This window comes from Tripterygium wilfordii, chromosome 12 (genome assembly GCF_013401445.1).
Source record: "Tripterygium wilfordii isolate XIE 37 chromosome 12, ASM1340144v1, whole genome shotgun sequence".
In the NCBI taxonomy this organism is placed as follows: domain Eukaryota; kingdom Viridiplantae; phylum Streptophyta; class Magnoliopsida; order Celastrales; family Celastraceae; genus Tripterygium; species Tripterygium wilfordii.
The window spans coordinates 2347501-2361415 of NC_052243.1; the positions used below are offsets into that span (position 1 = coordinate 2347501).

The following is a 13915-nucleotide window of genomic DNA, read 5'->3' on the forward strand; positions in this document are numbered from 1 at the left end:
CCATAAGTGCGGGGAGTGTTAACATATATGAATAAATTCAGTTCCTTACCATCAACAACGCGTTTTCCTGAAGAATAACATCCCATAGTAACTTTGCAGTTAAGCGTACTTGTGTGAGAGCACTATTGAAATGTGTGACTTCCTGAGAAAACAAAGTTATGCAGGCTCGATGTATCATTCGGGAACAGAGTGATATCATTTCAGAACCATTAAAAAATATATGATAATCGGGAATGAGTAGTCTCTTGTGATTTTTTTTTCTGTATATCTCATTGAAAAGAGATAATAGATATGTATATATAGCAATTACAACTACAAACCTAATATATCAAGGCAACAATGAATGTCCTAATTATTGAATCTACCAAAGGCAACAATCAAGGCATAAATCATGGAATCTGTCAGGGCTCCAATCAAGCCATCGAGCTTTCAGAGATTCCGCCTGCACGCTTGTTGATTTTTTCATGACATGACATGCAACTTTTAACTTCAACACAGAGAGCAGTCAACCATTACTGTAATCGACCACCGCAGATTTTCATCCGTGAGCACTGGATTGTGACAAGAGCAACGAAACCTTTAAGCACATGATCTAAGTGCCAAGTGTACCACTTCCGTGACTCTGTCCAGTACAATTGAGTTTTTTTCATTATTATTTGGCGTTAATTGTTGCATTGTTACTAGGAAGTGTACTATCCACAAAAGTAATAAAGTGTATGAGTAGAGTATAGTCTCATAGATATTTTGGCAAATTCAATTAAGTATTGATCTAAGCAATTATCACACTAAAATGGGAAAGCGAATTGTTTAGGTTTGATTTATCTAACACTAAAGCAAGTATTTAAAGAGATTAATAACTAATTTACAATCTCGCAATTGATTTAATCAACCAAGCAAACAAACACGAAAGAGAGTTTTCAAGAGAGTCAAACACTAGGGTTCCTAATTTCACCTCCTCTTATCTGATTGAACTCCATTAATCCATAATCCCCAATTCTTAGTCCAAATGTTGACAATTGATCTCCCAACCTATTCAATGTTCTATTCCTGGATACATCAAAAGTATTTTCAATACAAATCCCTGTTATTCCTAACAATCGGATTAATATATCAAAAACACATTAAGAGCGTGGAAATCATTTAGCGATTGCATAAGTTATAAACTTATATTACTATAGTTCATGCAACCTATGTTCTCTATGATTCTTGCAACCCTAGGTATCTCCTTCCGGTCTTAACCTAGGCATAATATCATCCAAATGGTGATCAAGTATTTGAAGGCAATAAGCACATCCACAAAAAATCAACAATAGGGAAAGATATTCAAGAACAATAACTAATTTCATTCAATCTTCAAATAGGGGTTCCATTAGGACCCCTAGTTCGAGGATTAGTTCCTCATAACCATGTAATACAAAACAATATTCAAAATAGCAGTCATTAAATACAAGAACAAGAGAGAAGTAAAGAAAAACCCGTGAATCCCCTTGCTAATGCTTCAATGGCTGCTATAGAGAGAGATTGCAAAACCCTTGTTTCTTTCCCAAAAGTTGTAGAATCTTTAAAACCCTAAAAATATACCCTTTTATACCCCATTTTACATGAATGTAGTTTAGAATACCCATTGGTGTCGTTTTGAACTTGACCAACATGAGTTTGAGATATTTTCGGGTATTTGAAAATCTTCAGAATCGCGAACTGGGCCTGGCCGATCGGTCGGATTTACTTTTTGACTATTCTTTCATAAAGTCATCCAATCGATTGGGATTGACCTCCGATCTATTGGACTTCAGCTCTGTCTCCAAATTGCCTGGTTTTGATCCGATCTAGCTCTTTTTCTTCAATAAGTGCCCCGACACCTGAAATGTGCAAATAACAACTTCTTAGGTAGTACCAATCCCAAATTGACTTTAAACGATACAAGATTGCATGTAAAAGGATGTATAATTATATGTATATAATTAACACATCATTAGTATTGTACACTTTGTAGTAACATGTGTCTTTGATGTAGATGAATAGTCTGGTTTGGACATATAAATGACAAAATATAGATAATATTGTTGTAAAAGAATAGTATCTATGGAGGATCTAAATAATTGAGTGATAAATATCTGGATTTATCCCGTACTCATGCATATATGCCTAGGGCCAAGGTGAAGCCAGGACTGATCATGAGGGGGTCACAGTGGCGAACAGAGGATTTTATATCAGGATAGGCAAAGTGAAGCGGGTTCCCCCGACATCTTTTTTTGGGTTATCTATTAATTATATTTTTGAAAATACAAAAAATAATACTAAAAATAAAAAAATTATAAATAATGTTTGTCACGTCTTATTATTTAAACCATGAGTATGAATTTTTAAAACAAGAAGGTCTAAATTGAAAATTGAAGGAGTTTTTATGTAATTATAATATAGTTAAGGGTATTAACTTTTTTTGAGGGGGTCAACTGACCCCTCACTCCAACGTTTACGTAGGTCATTACATGATGATTGACTGGTCAATGTGAGTAGTATAGTGTGGGTCTCCGTAGACAATGTAACGAGGATCCTATTTACAAGAGACTAAAGGAGGCCATGAGAACTAAGGGGAAGGAGGTGATATTGGAGAAGCTTCAATGAAGAAGAAGATAAAGTGAATGAGAGAGAGAAAGGAACGAGAGAAATAAAAAATTGTTCACCGGTTGGGTCCAGTGTGAAAGATCATTCACTGATTTGTGTTTGTTTTTCTGGTTTTACAGATTGGTCATCAAGACCAAATCCATGCCTCAAGTTGGTATATATGGTATATATTCTATTATAGCTTTTAAGTTCTTGTATATTATGTTATTAAAAGTTCCTAACGGAATCTCCTCCGCCTTTCAACATAGTACTTCCGACTCCGGAACCTTCGCCTCCGGAACTGCCTTCAACCGTAGTATATGGAGAACAGCCTTCAACCGTAGTATATGGGGTTCCGAAATCTCCTCCGCCTGCCAACAATACTTTTCCTTCTCCGTCTCCGTCTCCGTCTCCGCCCCCGCCTGAAACAAACGCTATAACTCCGCCATCTACAAATGGGACAATCGAGTCGCCACCATCGAAAGGAGGACTGCCACCGGTGACAATGACGGGTCTAATAGTGGGAGTAGTGTTAGGAGCGATATTTGTGATGGTTGGGCTGGGCATCTTCGTCATTATTCGGAGGAGAAGGACAAGGGAGATGGGAGAGGGCTTGCCTGGAGGTCGTGCTCAAAAGCCTACAGGTGAGAGAGTGCATATATGTTGGTATTTTTTCGGCTTTTATTGCTTTATTTTTTCGATTCTTTTAATCAATTCCGGGTGGGTCGGCGAGTGTTTGAGTGTTTGTTGTTTAGTCTAAAAACTATAGCTTTGAGTTTCAGCTTCTTTTTTGTTTTATAATTTATTCATTGTTGACAAATGAGGTCAAATGAATGTTTGATGCATGTTATTTAAAAAAAAAAAAAAAGCAGCCCCTACCCTCTTGGGAGTTCCACAGATGAAGGCATTTACTTATGAAGAGTTAGCAGAGGCAGCCAATGGTTTCTCGGTCTCGAACCTCCTTGGTCAAGGCGGTTTTGGTGATGTCTACAAGGGAATCCTTGAAGGTACGATGGAGGTCGCAATAAAAAAGTTAAAACCTGGGAGTCGGCAGGGGGAGCATGAATTTCAGCAGGAGGTTAAGATCATCAGCCGTGTTCATCACAGACATCTTGTTTCACTAGTTGGATACTGTATCGCAGACGCCCATAGAATGCTTGTCTATGAGTTTGTTTCTAACAAGACCTTGGAATTCCATTTGCACGGTAAGTCTTAATTTATTGGTAAATTTCGTTTGTTTATAGATATGAGATGCAAAAAATTTAAAAGAAAATTTAAGAATGCGCATGTAGATTTTGTAAAAGTGTACGTGGTGGTCCACTTTTATTTGGAAAAGTCAAAAGGCAACCTATTAAAAGTTATTAGGAAATTATTTAGTTAAAAAAAATAACAATACGGAATTGGAGCAATTCTTTCTACACGTTCTTATCTGAACGTCGCAACTCGCACGCAAAGGCAAAGCTTTACGTAAACGGAGAGCTCTGACTTTTGCGCCGTGTTTTCTAATGCCCCGTTTGTTTGATGAAAAATCAATTTCTTGAAATTATTTTTCTAACTTTGTGATGTTTAGAGATAAGAAAACAAAATTAATCAAATAAAATTTATAATAAGTCAATTCAAAATAAGGAGTTATAAGATGAAAATCAATTTCCCTTATTATCCTTAGGATATTGTTTTCCGCACAATAATAAACTAATTTTAAGTTAATTTTTTTGCTAAAAGTATACATGGAAGGCTTTTTAAGGTGAATTAAAAAAATGGTATATTTTATATATAATATTGTATATATATAAATACATATAATAAGATATTAAATTAAGACACTTTTTTGCTCAATGTCACGTGGGACCCGGAGGAACTTTTAGGTCAATTAAAATTATACCTCATATATATAATAAGACATTAAAATTATACATCTTATATGTATATATATGAAAAATATAATTTGTGAATATATTCTATTAGACAATGCACTGAGCATATACTTGTGTACACTGACCATTTATAGTTATATACACATCCACATATATAGTGAAATGAATTAATATTGGATGTGTTTGTATATAAAAAGCATAAAAAAAGTTGGATTATTTTATATTTTGTTGGATTATTGTCTCAAAATAGAATTTAATATTTGCGTCTTATAGTTGCTATGTATTGACACATTGATAAATATATGTATACACACATTATTATATCATCACAAGAAAATAATAATGTTGTACCTCAAATATATGTTTTCCACCAAACAAACAATAGAAACATTAGTAATTTTTTTGTCCAAACACTAGAAACTAGTTATTTTTCCATGATAATTATTTCCTTGAGATATATTTTCCATGAGAGATTAGTTTTCCTCCAAACAAACGGAGCAGAAGAATGTGTTTGGATTGAGGGATTTGGAGGGAAGAGAAGAGAAGGGAAAATGAGTTTCCTTTCAATTCCCTTATTTGGATGGTTGAAGAAAAAAAGTAAGGGGAGGGATTAGGATTGAGGATAATTATATTAAATCGCATTTTCTGAATAGAAACATATACATCGATCTCAAATTATCCATACAGTTGATAACTATAATGATGTGCACTTATCAGTGATAGATGATATGACAGGGAAGGAGGGAGCCGCTATGAACTGGGCAACAAGAGTTAAAATTGCTGTTGGTGCGGCAAAAGGACTTGCTTATCTGCATGAGGGTTGTGAGTATCTTTTGCAGACTGCATCTACGTACATTGAAATGCACAAGAAGCAAACTTTCAAAGTTCAATGCTTCATTCTTGTTGCATTTTCACTATCCTTTGACTTAAAAAATTTATCCCAGGTCATCCCAAGATCATACATCGTGATGTCAAGGGGGCTAATATTCTTCTTGATGATAACTTTGAGGCAAAGGTAAGATTTGGAATTTTATTGAAAATATGATGTAATGTTTGCTTTGATGCCTAAGTTCTGCTCTGCTCTGCTCGATCGGGTATTCACTTTCTTTGATCTATTATTGTGTAGGTTGCAGATTTTGGACTAGCCAAGACTTTTTTGGATATTGAAACTCATGTGTCAACTGCAGTAAAGGGGACTTTTGGGTATGTTTACACTACTTACATTTTATTTTATCTAAAAATAATTCCAAGGTCCAATTTTTTTTCCCCTTAAAATCTCGATAAAAGCTTTTCATATCCTCACATCCAAGGTTGTCAAAATTGGAATCTTACATAAGATCGGTGGAAGGCATGCAAAATCGAATCGTGAAATCATAAGATTTTATAAAATTTAAAAGATAAATGTAAAATAATATAATTACTTATTTCTAAATAAATAATTAACCTTATACTATAGTTTATAGGTAATAAAAAATTCAAAAATATTATTATTATTTATTTATAGACATGCTACTATTTCACAATATTGTAATTTTTTAAGCCCTCTAGAGAATTATGAAAAACAAACACAATAATTGTGTAAGATTATATCATGTTAATAGATTAGAACCAATTTTTCAACAAAAACTAGGATTAGAAATATAAGCACATGATTAGTAGACCACAACCCATAAGCCCATGACTCCATAAGTCTATTAAGGTTAAAATCGATAAAATCGGTAAGATCGATAGATCTTATCAATTTTGATATTTTACATCGATTCGAATCGTTTTGGTTACCTAAGATCGTACGATCTTACGATTAAAATCGGGATTTTGACAACCATGCTCACATCCATTGTCATGTACAGCTACATTGATCCGGAGTATGCATCTGCATAGAAGCTCACTGATAAGTCAGACGTCTATTCCTTTGGGGTCATCCTTCTGGAGTTAATAACAGGACATCGACCCATCGATAAAAAAAAGTTATTTTTGGATGATGGCATAGTTTACTGGGTTAGTATTGTTTTTCACCACTTGATGAATATATGATTCAAAATTTAGAATCTGATCAAAGTTGTCGCTGTATTTGTGTTGCTTCATACTGCATGTCCTCTGCCACCTTCTTTGACCTTTATTTCCTTCCTTATTTTGTAATGTAGTTAGTATTCTCAAACCTTTACTGCCGCAAGAAAAATCATACACTATTATTGTGGAAATTAATATAGGCAAGCCCTTTGCTCGATCAAGCTCTAAAAGATGGCATCTATGATAATGTTGTTGATCCAAAGTTGCACAAGTGTTATAACTACAATGAAATGGCTAGAATGATTGCTTGTGCTGCAGCTTCTATACGCCATTCAGCGAAGCGGCCCCGAATGAGCCAGGTAATTCTCCTTCTCCCTAGGGTCTAAATGATTGGTTCATGCTCTTGAATGTCTCTCTTTACTTTAATTGATTTCACAATTCTTACGCAAAGCAGATAGTTGGAGCTCTGGAAGGAAATATTTCCCCGAATGATCTAATCGAGGGAATAACACCCGGACAGAGCACAATTTTTTGTTCTTGTGTTAGCTCAGATCAATACAAAGAAGATTCTAAGAATTTCACGAAGATGGAATTGGAAAGCCAAGAGCTGGGTAGTAGTGGATCGAGTGAGCCGACTAGTGAGTATTGATAGGAATAGTATGATAAAGGCCATTATTTTATGTAATATTCAAACTCAATTTATTTATTTGAATAAAATATATTTAGCATTTAGGGTGCGTTTGGTAAGAGAGTAAGAATTTGGGGGTATAATTTGTTACCCATGTAAATGTTACAAGGGTAATAATAATTATGGAGAATAAGTGTTACCCTTGTTTGGTAAAGAAGGGTAAAATTTACCCAAGTATTCATTACTCTTGTTTGTTACGACTATACATTACTGGTGTAATACCATTACCCTTGTTTGTTATTATTGTAATGAACCAAACTAGAAAAAAGTGAGATTATGTTTTTTATTGTTACGACTATCATGTACCAAAATTTAAAAAATATAGATACATATGCATATATATACACACACAACCAAACACATATATATATAATAACAATCGTTAACAATTTCAACAAAATAATCTGGTAACATTCAAATCCATGACAAAGACGTAACACAAGAGTAGGGGTCATCATTTGGCCCGCGGGCCTAGGTCCGAGCTCGGCCTTGCCCGACCCCTTGGGCGGGCATGGGCTCCATTTTTTGGGTCGGCCCAACCCGAAGCCAGACACCTCAGGCCAATTTTGGCTCAGCCCGAGCCCGACCCAAGCCCGACATTATTTATTTTTATGTATATATTTATATTTATATTTATATATATATAAAATATGTATGTATATATATAATACACACACAGTGCATGCACTGTCTGTGTATATGTATATATGTATGTGTATTATATATATATATATGTATGTACACAGACAGTGCATATGTATATATTTATATGTGTGTGTATATATATATATACATATATATATATATATACACATATATATATATACATACATATATATATATATATACATATGTATATATATACACAGATAGTGCATATGTATATATATATCTGTGTGTGTGTGTATGTGTGTGTATATATATATATATATGTTTATATATATGTATATATATACACAACAGTGCATATGTGTGTGTATGTGTATATATATATATGTGTGTGTGTGTATATATGTGTGTATATACACACAGACAGTGCATATGTGAGTGTGTGTGTATATATATATGTGTGTGTGTGTATATATATATATATATATATATATATATATATACATATATATAATATATAATATATATGTGTATATATAACTTATGGGCTTTTAGAATTTTTTATTTAAGGGGGTAATAGGTTGGAGTAAAACTTCTCATTACTTTTTATTACTCAGGTCCCCCCACTAGTAAACTTTATGTGTAAAAAATAAGCTCAATTACTAAAATTTATTACAGGAGTAAAAGTTATACTGACATAACAAACACAAGTAAACTTAAAATTTAATTACCCTTGTAACTATTACACCCCATTACCCTCGTACCAAACGCACCATTAAAATGAGAAAATACATATTGGTATCAATGTCTTTTATTCTATATGGTATATGAATTGGTGTGTAGAGTTTAAGCTTACACACGGAAGATGAATTCATAAGTTCCTATTGAATATAAGTAAGCGATCACACCGTCGGTTTGGCTGTGGTATAGTATTTCAGTATACCTATCTTGGTTACAGAGAGCGGCAAAGCTTGAACTTACTATACCAGTACACTTGGAGTGTATTAATCAGGACTACGTGTGAGTCAATTTTCTCAGTCTAACTATATGGAAAATTGTACACTCACACAGACGTTACAGAATTGTTCATATTCTTAATTTATTAAAGATTATTAGTACATGTGCATTTAATGTATGAGACTTTGATTTACTAAAGGGTGAGGTATTTTTGTACAGGCCAACAAACACCAAGTGAGTTGGGTCACCACATTAATTGTACGACGGAAAATAATCTGTTAATAAAATTCACGTCCAATTATGGATTGATGATACCCTCTTGAGAATGCTTATAGGATTTGAGATTGTGTCAAAACCTGCAGGTGGATTTTAATTAATCCGACACATTCAAATAAGTTAAGCGGTAAGCTCAAGGAAATATTTAAATATGTCAATTAAATATTATATGTCAATGACATATTTAATTGACGGGTATCTGTAACTTAACGTGAGGAATTTTATGAACAAGTATAACGAAAGGCTCAGATTTAATTTGAGATAAAACGGGGAGTGCAATTATAATATTTTAGTGGAATATATTATAATTTATGAATTATAATTATGTCCATGGGTTTGGGTTGATAATTAAATTCATAGGAAGCTCATGTTTTATTTTTCCTAGTTGGTTCCCACTGTAGCCCAGAAGCCCAATACTAGAAGATACAGGAAAACCAAAACGGACCTGAATTAGGAGAGGGAGAGGCTTAGGGGCCGGCCCACCTGGGGAGAAAACCCTAGGTGTGGCCGACCCTATAAATACACACGTAGTGTGTGTTTTGTTAAAACAAGTTTTGAGACACCAGTTGGCCTCTCTACTCTCTAATCGTTTCCACTAGTTTTGGTTTGTGTTCTTCAGATTCTTGGAGAAAATAGACCATCCTCTCAATCCAAGTTTGGGATTGGTGCATACGGTAGAAGATCCGCAAGTTTGAGCTTAGTATCAAACTCGCTGACTACATCCTTCGTTCCTGATTATTTGAGATCAAATCAGAGAGATCTCAAGGTATATAATCTACTTGCATTTAATTGATATATGGTTTTTGCTATGGTGATTAGTATTTGATAAGAAAGTTTTAAAACATGTCTAGCTATCGTTTATGTCTACGAGGTACTTATACACTTCCGCGAGTTGCATGTTTCCAACAAGTATGGTCTCCAAGCATCAAGCTCCAGCACTGAAGGCCAACAAACTAGCTACGTCCAAGAAATGGAGTTGAAGGAAATGGTGTGATAAGTTGCCCTTTACACTGTCAAAACATTTTCTAGGATTAAATCTCAAGTTATTGGATGTCAATTCATAATCCCAGAAAAAGTGAAGCATATCTCTCAATCAAATTACTCCTCTCTCATTCGACAATCAATCACGACGCCGAGCATATCGAAAACCAAAATTCAACCAACAAATAGAAAAAAAGAAACCATCTCTAGGAAAAAAAAATCAGACAATGCGAAGCTGAAAGTTGATCGAATTCGTAGTAAATCAGTATCGGAGACAAATCAAAGGAGATGCAGAGGAATTCGAGAGGGGTATAAGAATTCGAAGGGTTTAATTGTTCAACGCCGAGAACCGTTAGGTTTTGGTTTTGCTGAGGTGCTTACGTTGTTTTCGTATTTGTTAAGTTCCTTATATTTTCTCACAATCGAGGTAGGTAGGTTCGTCCGTCCGGTGCAAGACAAGCAGTGCACCAGTGCATTAAAATATTTTTTAAAATTTTGAAAAATAATACATACCATGGTGATTATAATCATGTGTTTTTTTTCGAAAAATAATTAAATTTGTGAAAATAAATAATAAATATGAACGGTAGGACGAATTTTAATAATATTTTTTTATGCAAACACGGACTGGTAGCAAAGAGTCAACTCCGGGCAAAGAGAAAGGAGATAGAGATCGAGGAAAGATTACCACAATAGAAATATCAAACAGAGCGATTCCATCACACTGATTGTTAGTCTAGTGCAAAATGTATTGGACGTGCCCAAAATCTATTCTCCTGCGCTCTCTCTGTTTTTTTTTCCTCACACTTTCTTAGATTTTGATTTTCTTTTGTATAATTTATTTTCCCTTTTTTACACTTCAATTTATTTTCCCCTTTTCTACAATTTAATTTATTGTTTATGTGAGAGAGAGGAAAATAGCACTAATTAACATTATTTCATGGTCCGGATAATAATGTGGCGGGCTACCGTATTTGATGAGACTGCCAAGTCTTATTTCCACCTTCAACTTAAATGCCAAAATTATAATACTAAAAAAAAAAAAAAACCTTTTGTTTCATGTAATTGTCTAGAATGTTGATGGATTTCTCGTTGAAAAAAAAGAAAAGAAAAATGCAATTTTTGTTTCAATTATCCATAGTGAGGATAAATTCTTGGAGTTCTGGAGTAGTTTATTACTTTTTATTATACAAATTATATTTTATATGAATTGAAGGAAAAGAAATAGAGAATTATAGTTTGGTCATTCATTGGTCTTAGTCTTTTTCCAGCCAGCAAGCAATCACTTGTACGTTGCCTTTGTTTTCCACCAAAGTGATTGTCAATCAATCAAGAATCATTCAAATTAGTCATAGTAACAGTCTATCATTGAAATAAATAAAAAGTACTTAAAAACATGAAAAGTATCGAAATTAATTTAACGAGACTAGAGAAGGGAAGGAGCAAAGAAGGATTAGAGCATGGGGTGCATCTAAATACACATTATTTTTGCTAAATGCACACGTGATGTGACACTGATTCATTCTGTCAATCTTGATTTGTCTGTGAGATGTCTGTAATTACCTATAAAAAGGGCCAGCATACGAGAGTGAAGATACTGCATGCAAACTGTTGGGTTTTGTTTCTACTGTTATTAAATGGTCTGAGTCTGAGTCTGAGACTAGACCCTGCAGTGAACACTGAACTTGTCAGGTGTCAGGACAGACAGTGTCTCTCAAAGACTGTAATCCGATGTTTTTTGTTTTTTTTTTCAAGAAATTAATTGTGGGTATTTAGCAAAAATTATCGTAAACATAGAATAAAAAATATTTGAAAATTCGTTTCCAATAATAATAGTAATACTAAACAAATTGCATGTTATTTTTTAAAAAATCTATAAAAAATAATTGTTCCAATAATTCAAGATAACAAAAGAAAATAATAATTTTGTATAAGTTAAGATACTTGTTTTATCACTTTCTATCAATTCTATCCTCACTCTTTCAATTCACTTTTTGTTGATGTCACTGTATTAGTGATGTGTCAATTATATACATATAATTGTACATCATTTTACATTAAATTTTGCGTTGTTTAAAGTCGTTTTGGAATTAATTCTACCTAAAGAGTGGTTAATTGTGCATTTCAGGTGTAAGGGCAATTATGGAATAAAATGAGCTAAATCGATAGAAAAGAACCAAATTTGGAGTCAGAGAAGAAATCCGATCGATCGGACAACTTTGAAGCTGGGAAGACCCGATAGAGAATTCGATCGATCGGTGGCCATTTCCGATCAATCAGTCTGTTCCAGTTCGTGATTTTTGAAGATCTCTACATGCCCAAAATTACCCTCAAATCAAGTGGGTCCAATTCAAAACCACACAGACTTGTTAGAAAAACGACTTTAGGGTTTTTGGGAGTATAAAAGCATAGATTTTTAGGGTTTTAGGGACTTTCATTTTTGGAAGAGAAATCAAGGATTTTGGAGACTTTTCTACAGTAGCCATTGGAGCTTGAGCAAGGAGATCCAAGAGTTTCTCTTTATTTCTTCCTTGTTCTTATATTTAATGACTGCTATTTTGGATTTTGATTTGTATGCCTCGGTTATGAGGAACTAATCCTCTAACTAGGGGTTCTAATGGAACCCCTCTTTCAAGATTGAATGAAATTGGTTTATTGTTCTTGAATCTCTCTTTTTATTGTTGATTCACTGTGGATGTGCTTATTGCTTTCAAATGTTTGATCACCATTTGGATGATTTTATGCCTAGGTTGAGACCGTAATGATATGCTTAGGGTTGCAAGAATCTATAGAGAACATAGGTTGCATGAACCATAGGACTATAGGTTTATGACTTATGCAATCGTTAAATGATTTCCATGGCTCTTAACAGGTTTTTGATATATTAATTCGAGTGTTATAAATAACAGGGATTTATATTGAGAATACTTTCGGTCTATCTAGGAATAGAACATTGAATAGGTTGGGAAAGCTATTGTCAACAATTAAACGGGGAATTGGGAATTAATGGATTAGTGGAATTCAATTGGATAAGAGGCGATGATATTAGGTCTAGTGTTTAACTCTCTTGAAAACCCACTTCTTTGTTTGTAGCCTGATTGGTTAATCAAATTGTCATTTAATTAGTGATTTCTTAATTACTAGTTTAGCAGTAGATAAAATACAACCAACAATTCGCCTTTCCATTTTAGTGTGATAATTACTTGGATTGATATTGAATTGAAATTGTCAATATTTCTTCGTGGGAACGATACTCTATTCAGTCTTTATTACTTGGGCGATTTGTACACTTGCGAATAATTCACATCAATTAGGAGATGATGTTTTGGTGTAGTTTTGCTAATGTGACTGTAGTTTTGCTAATGTAATTGTATCGTACGATCAAAATCAGGATTTTAACAATGGTTAAATAGTGTAAAATATATTTTTGTTTGTATTATTATTAGGTAAAAATTATAATTACCTTAATTTAATATTTAAAGTTTTTTAAGAATTGAGACTGCAAGTTATTACCATAGGAGGATTTCGTGGAGAGTTGTGCTATCCGTACAGTTCTTAGACTAGGCTTTTTCTTTTCTTGGTAATCGGCAATAGAGTGGAACGAAGTTGATGCTGACGTAATTAAGTTGACCTGACCATCGGCTAGAGACCTATGCAATCAGTTAAGTCAGACACAGAGATAGACTTGTGTGCATTTAGCAAAAAAAACTGTGTATTTAGCAATTTCCTTAGAGCATCCATAATAGGATGTTTTAGAAGTATTTGAGATGATGTTTTCTTAATAAATTAAGTGTCAGATGTTTATAAGGGATATAATGAAGTATATTTCAAATACTTAAAATATTATTTTTTTTGGTTTACGGAAACATATCAGGTGATGGTGGAATCATTAATAAAAGAAAGAGATGATGTATAC

At 33.7% G+C, this 13915-nt stretch overlaps 1 protein-coding gene and 1 pseudogene across 1 annotated transcript in view; both read left to right on the top strand.

Annotated features, from left to right (window-relative positions):
- Nucleotides 1-2615: 2615 nt before the first annotated feature.
- Nucleotides 2616-13915, top strand: part of LOC120011252 (proline-rich receptor-like protein kinase PERK15) — a 29389-nt gene continuing 18089 nt past the window's right edge. Inside the window, exon 1 of the mRNA XM_038862322.1 lies at nt 2616-3248. Coding sequence (XP_038718250.1) covers nt 3110-3248 — 139 coding nt within the window. The 5' untranslated portion in view covers nt 2616-3109. The remainder of the gene's footprint in view (nt 3249-13915) is intronic.
- On the top strand, nt 3449-7137 carry LOC120010809 (annotated as a pseudogene).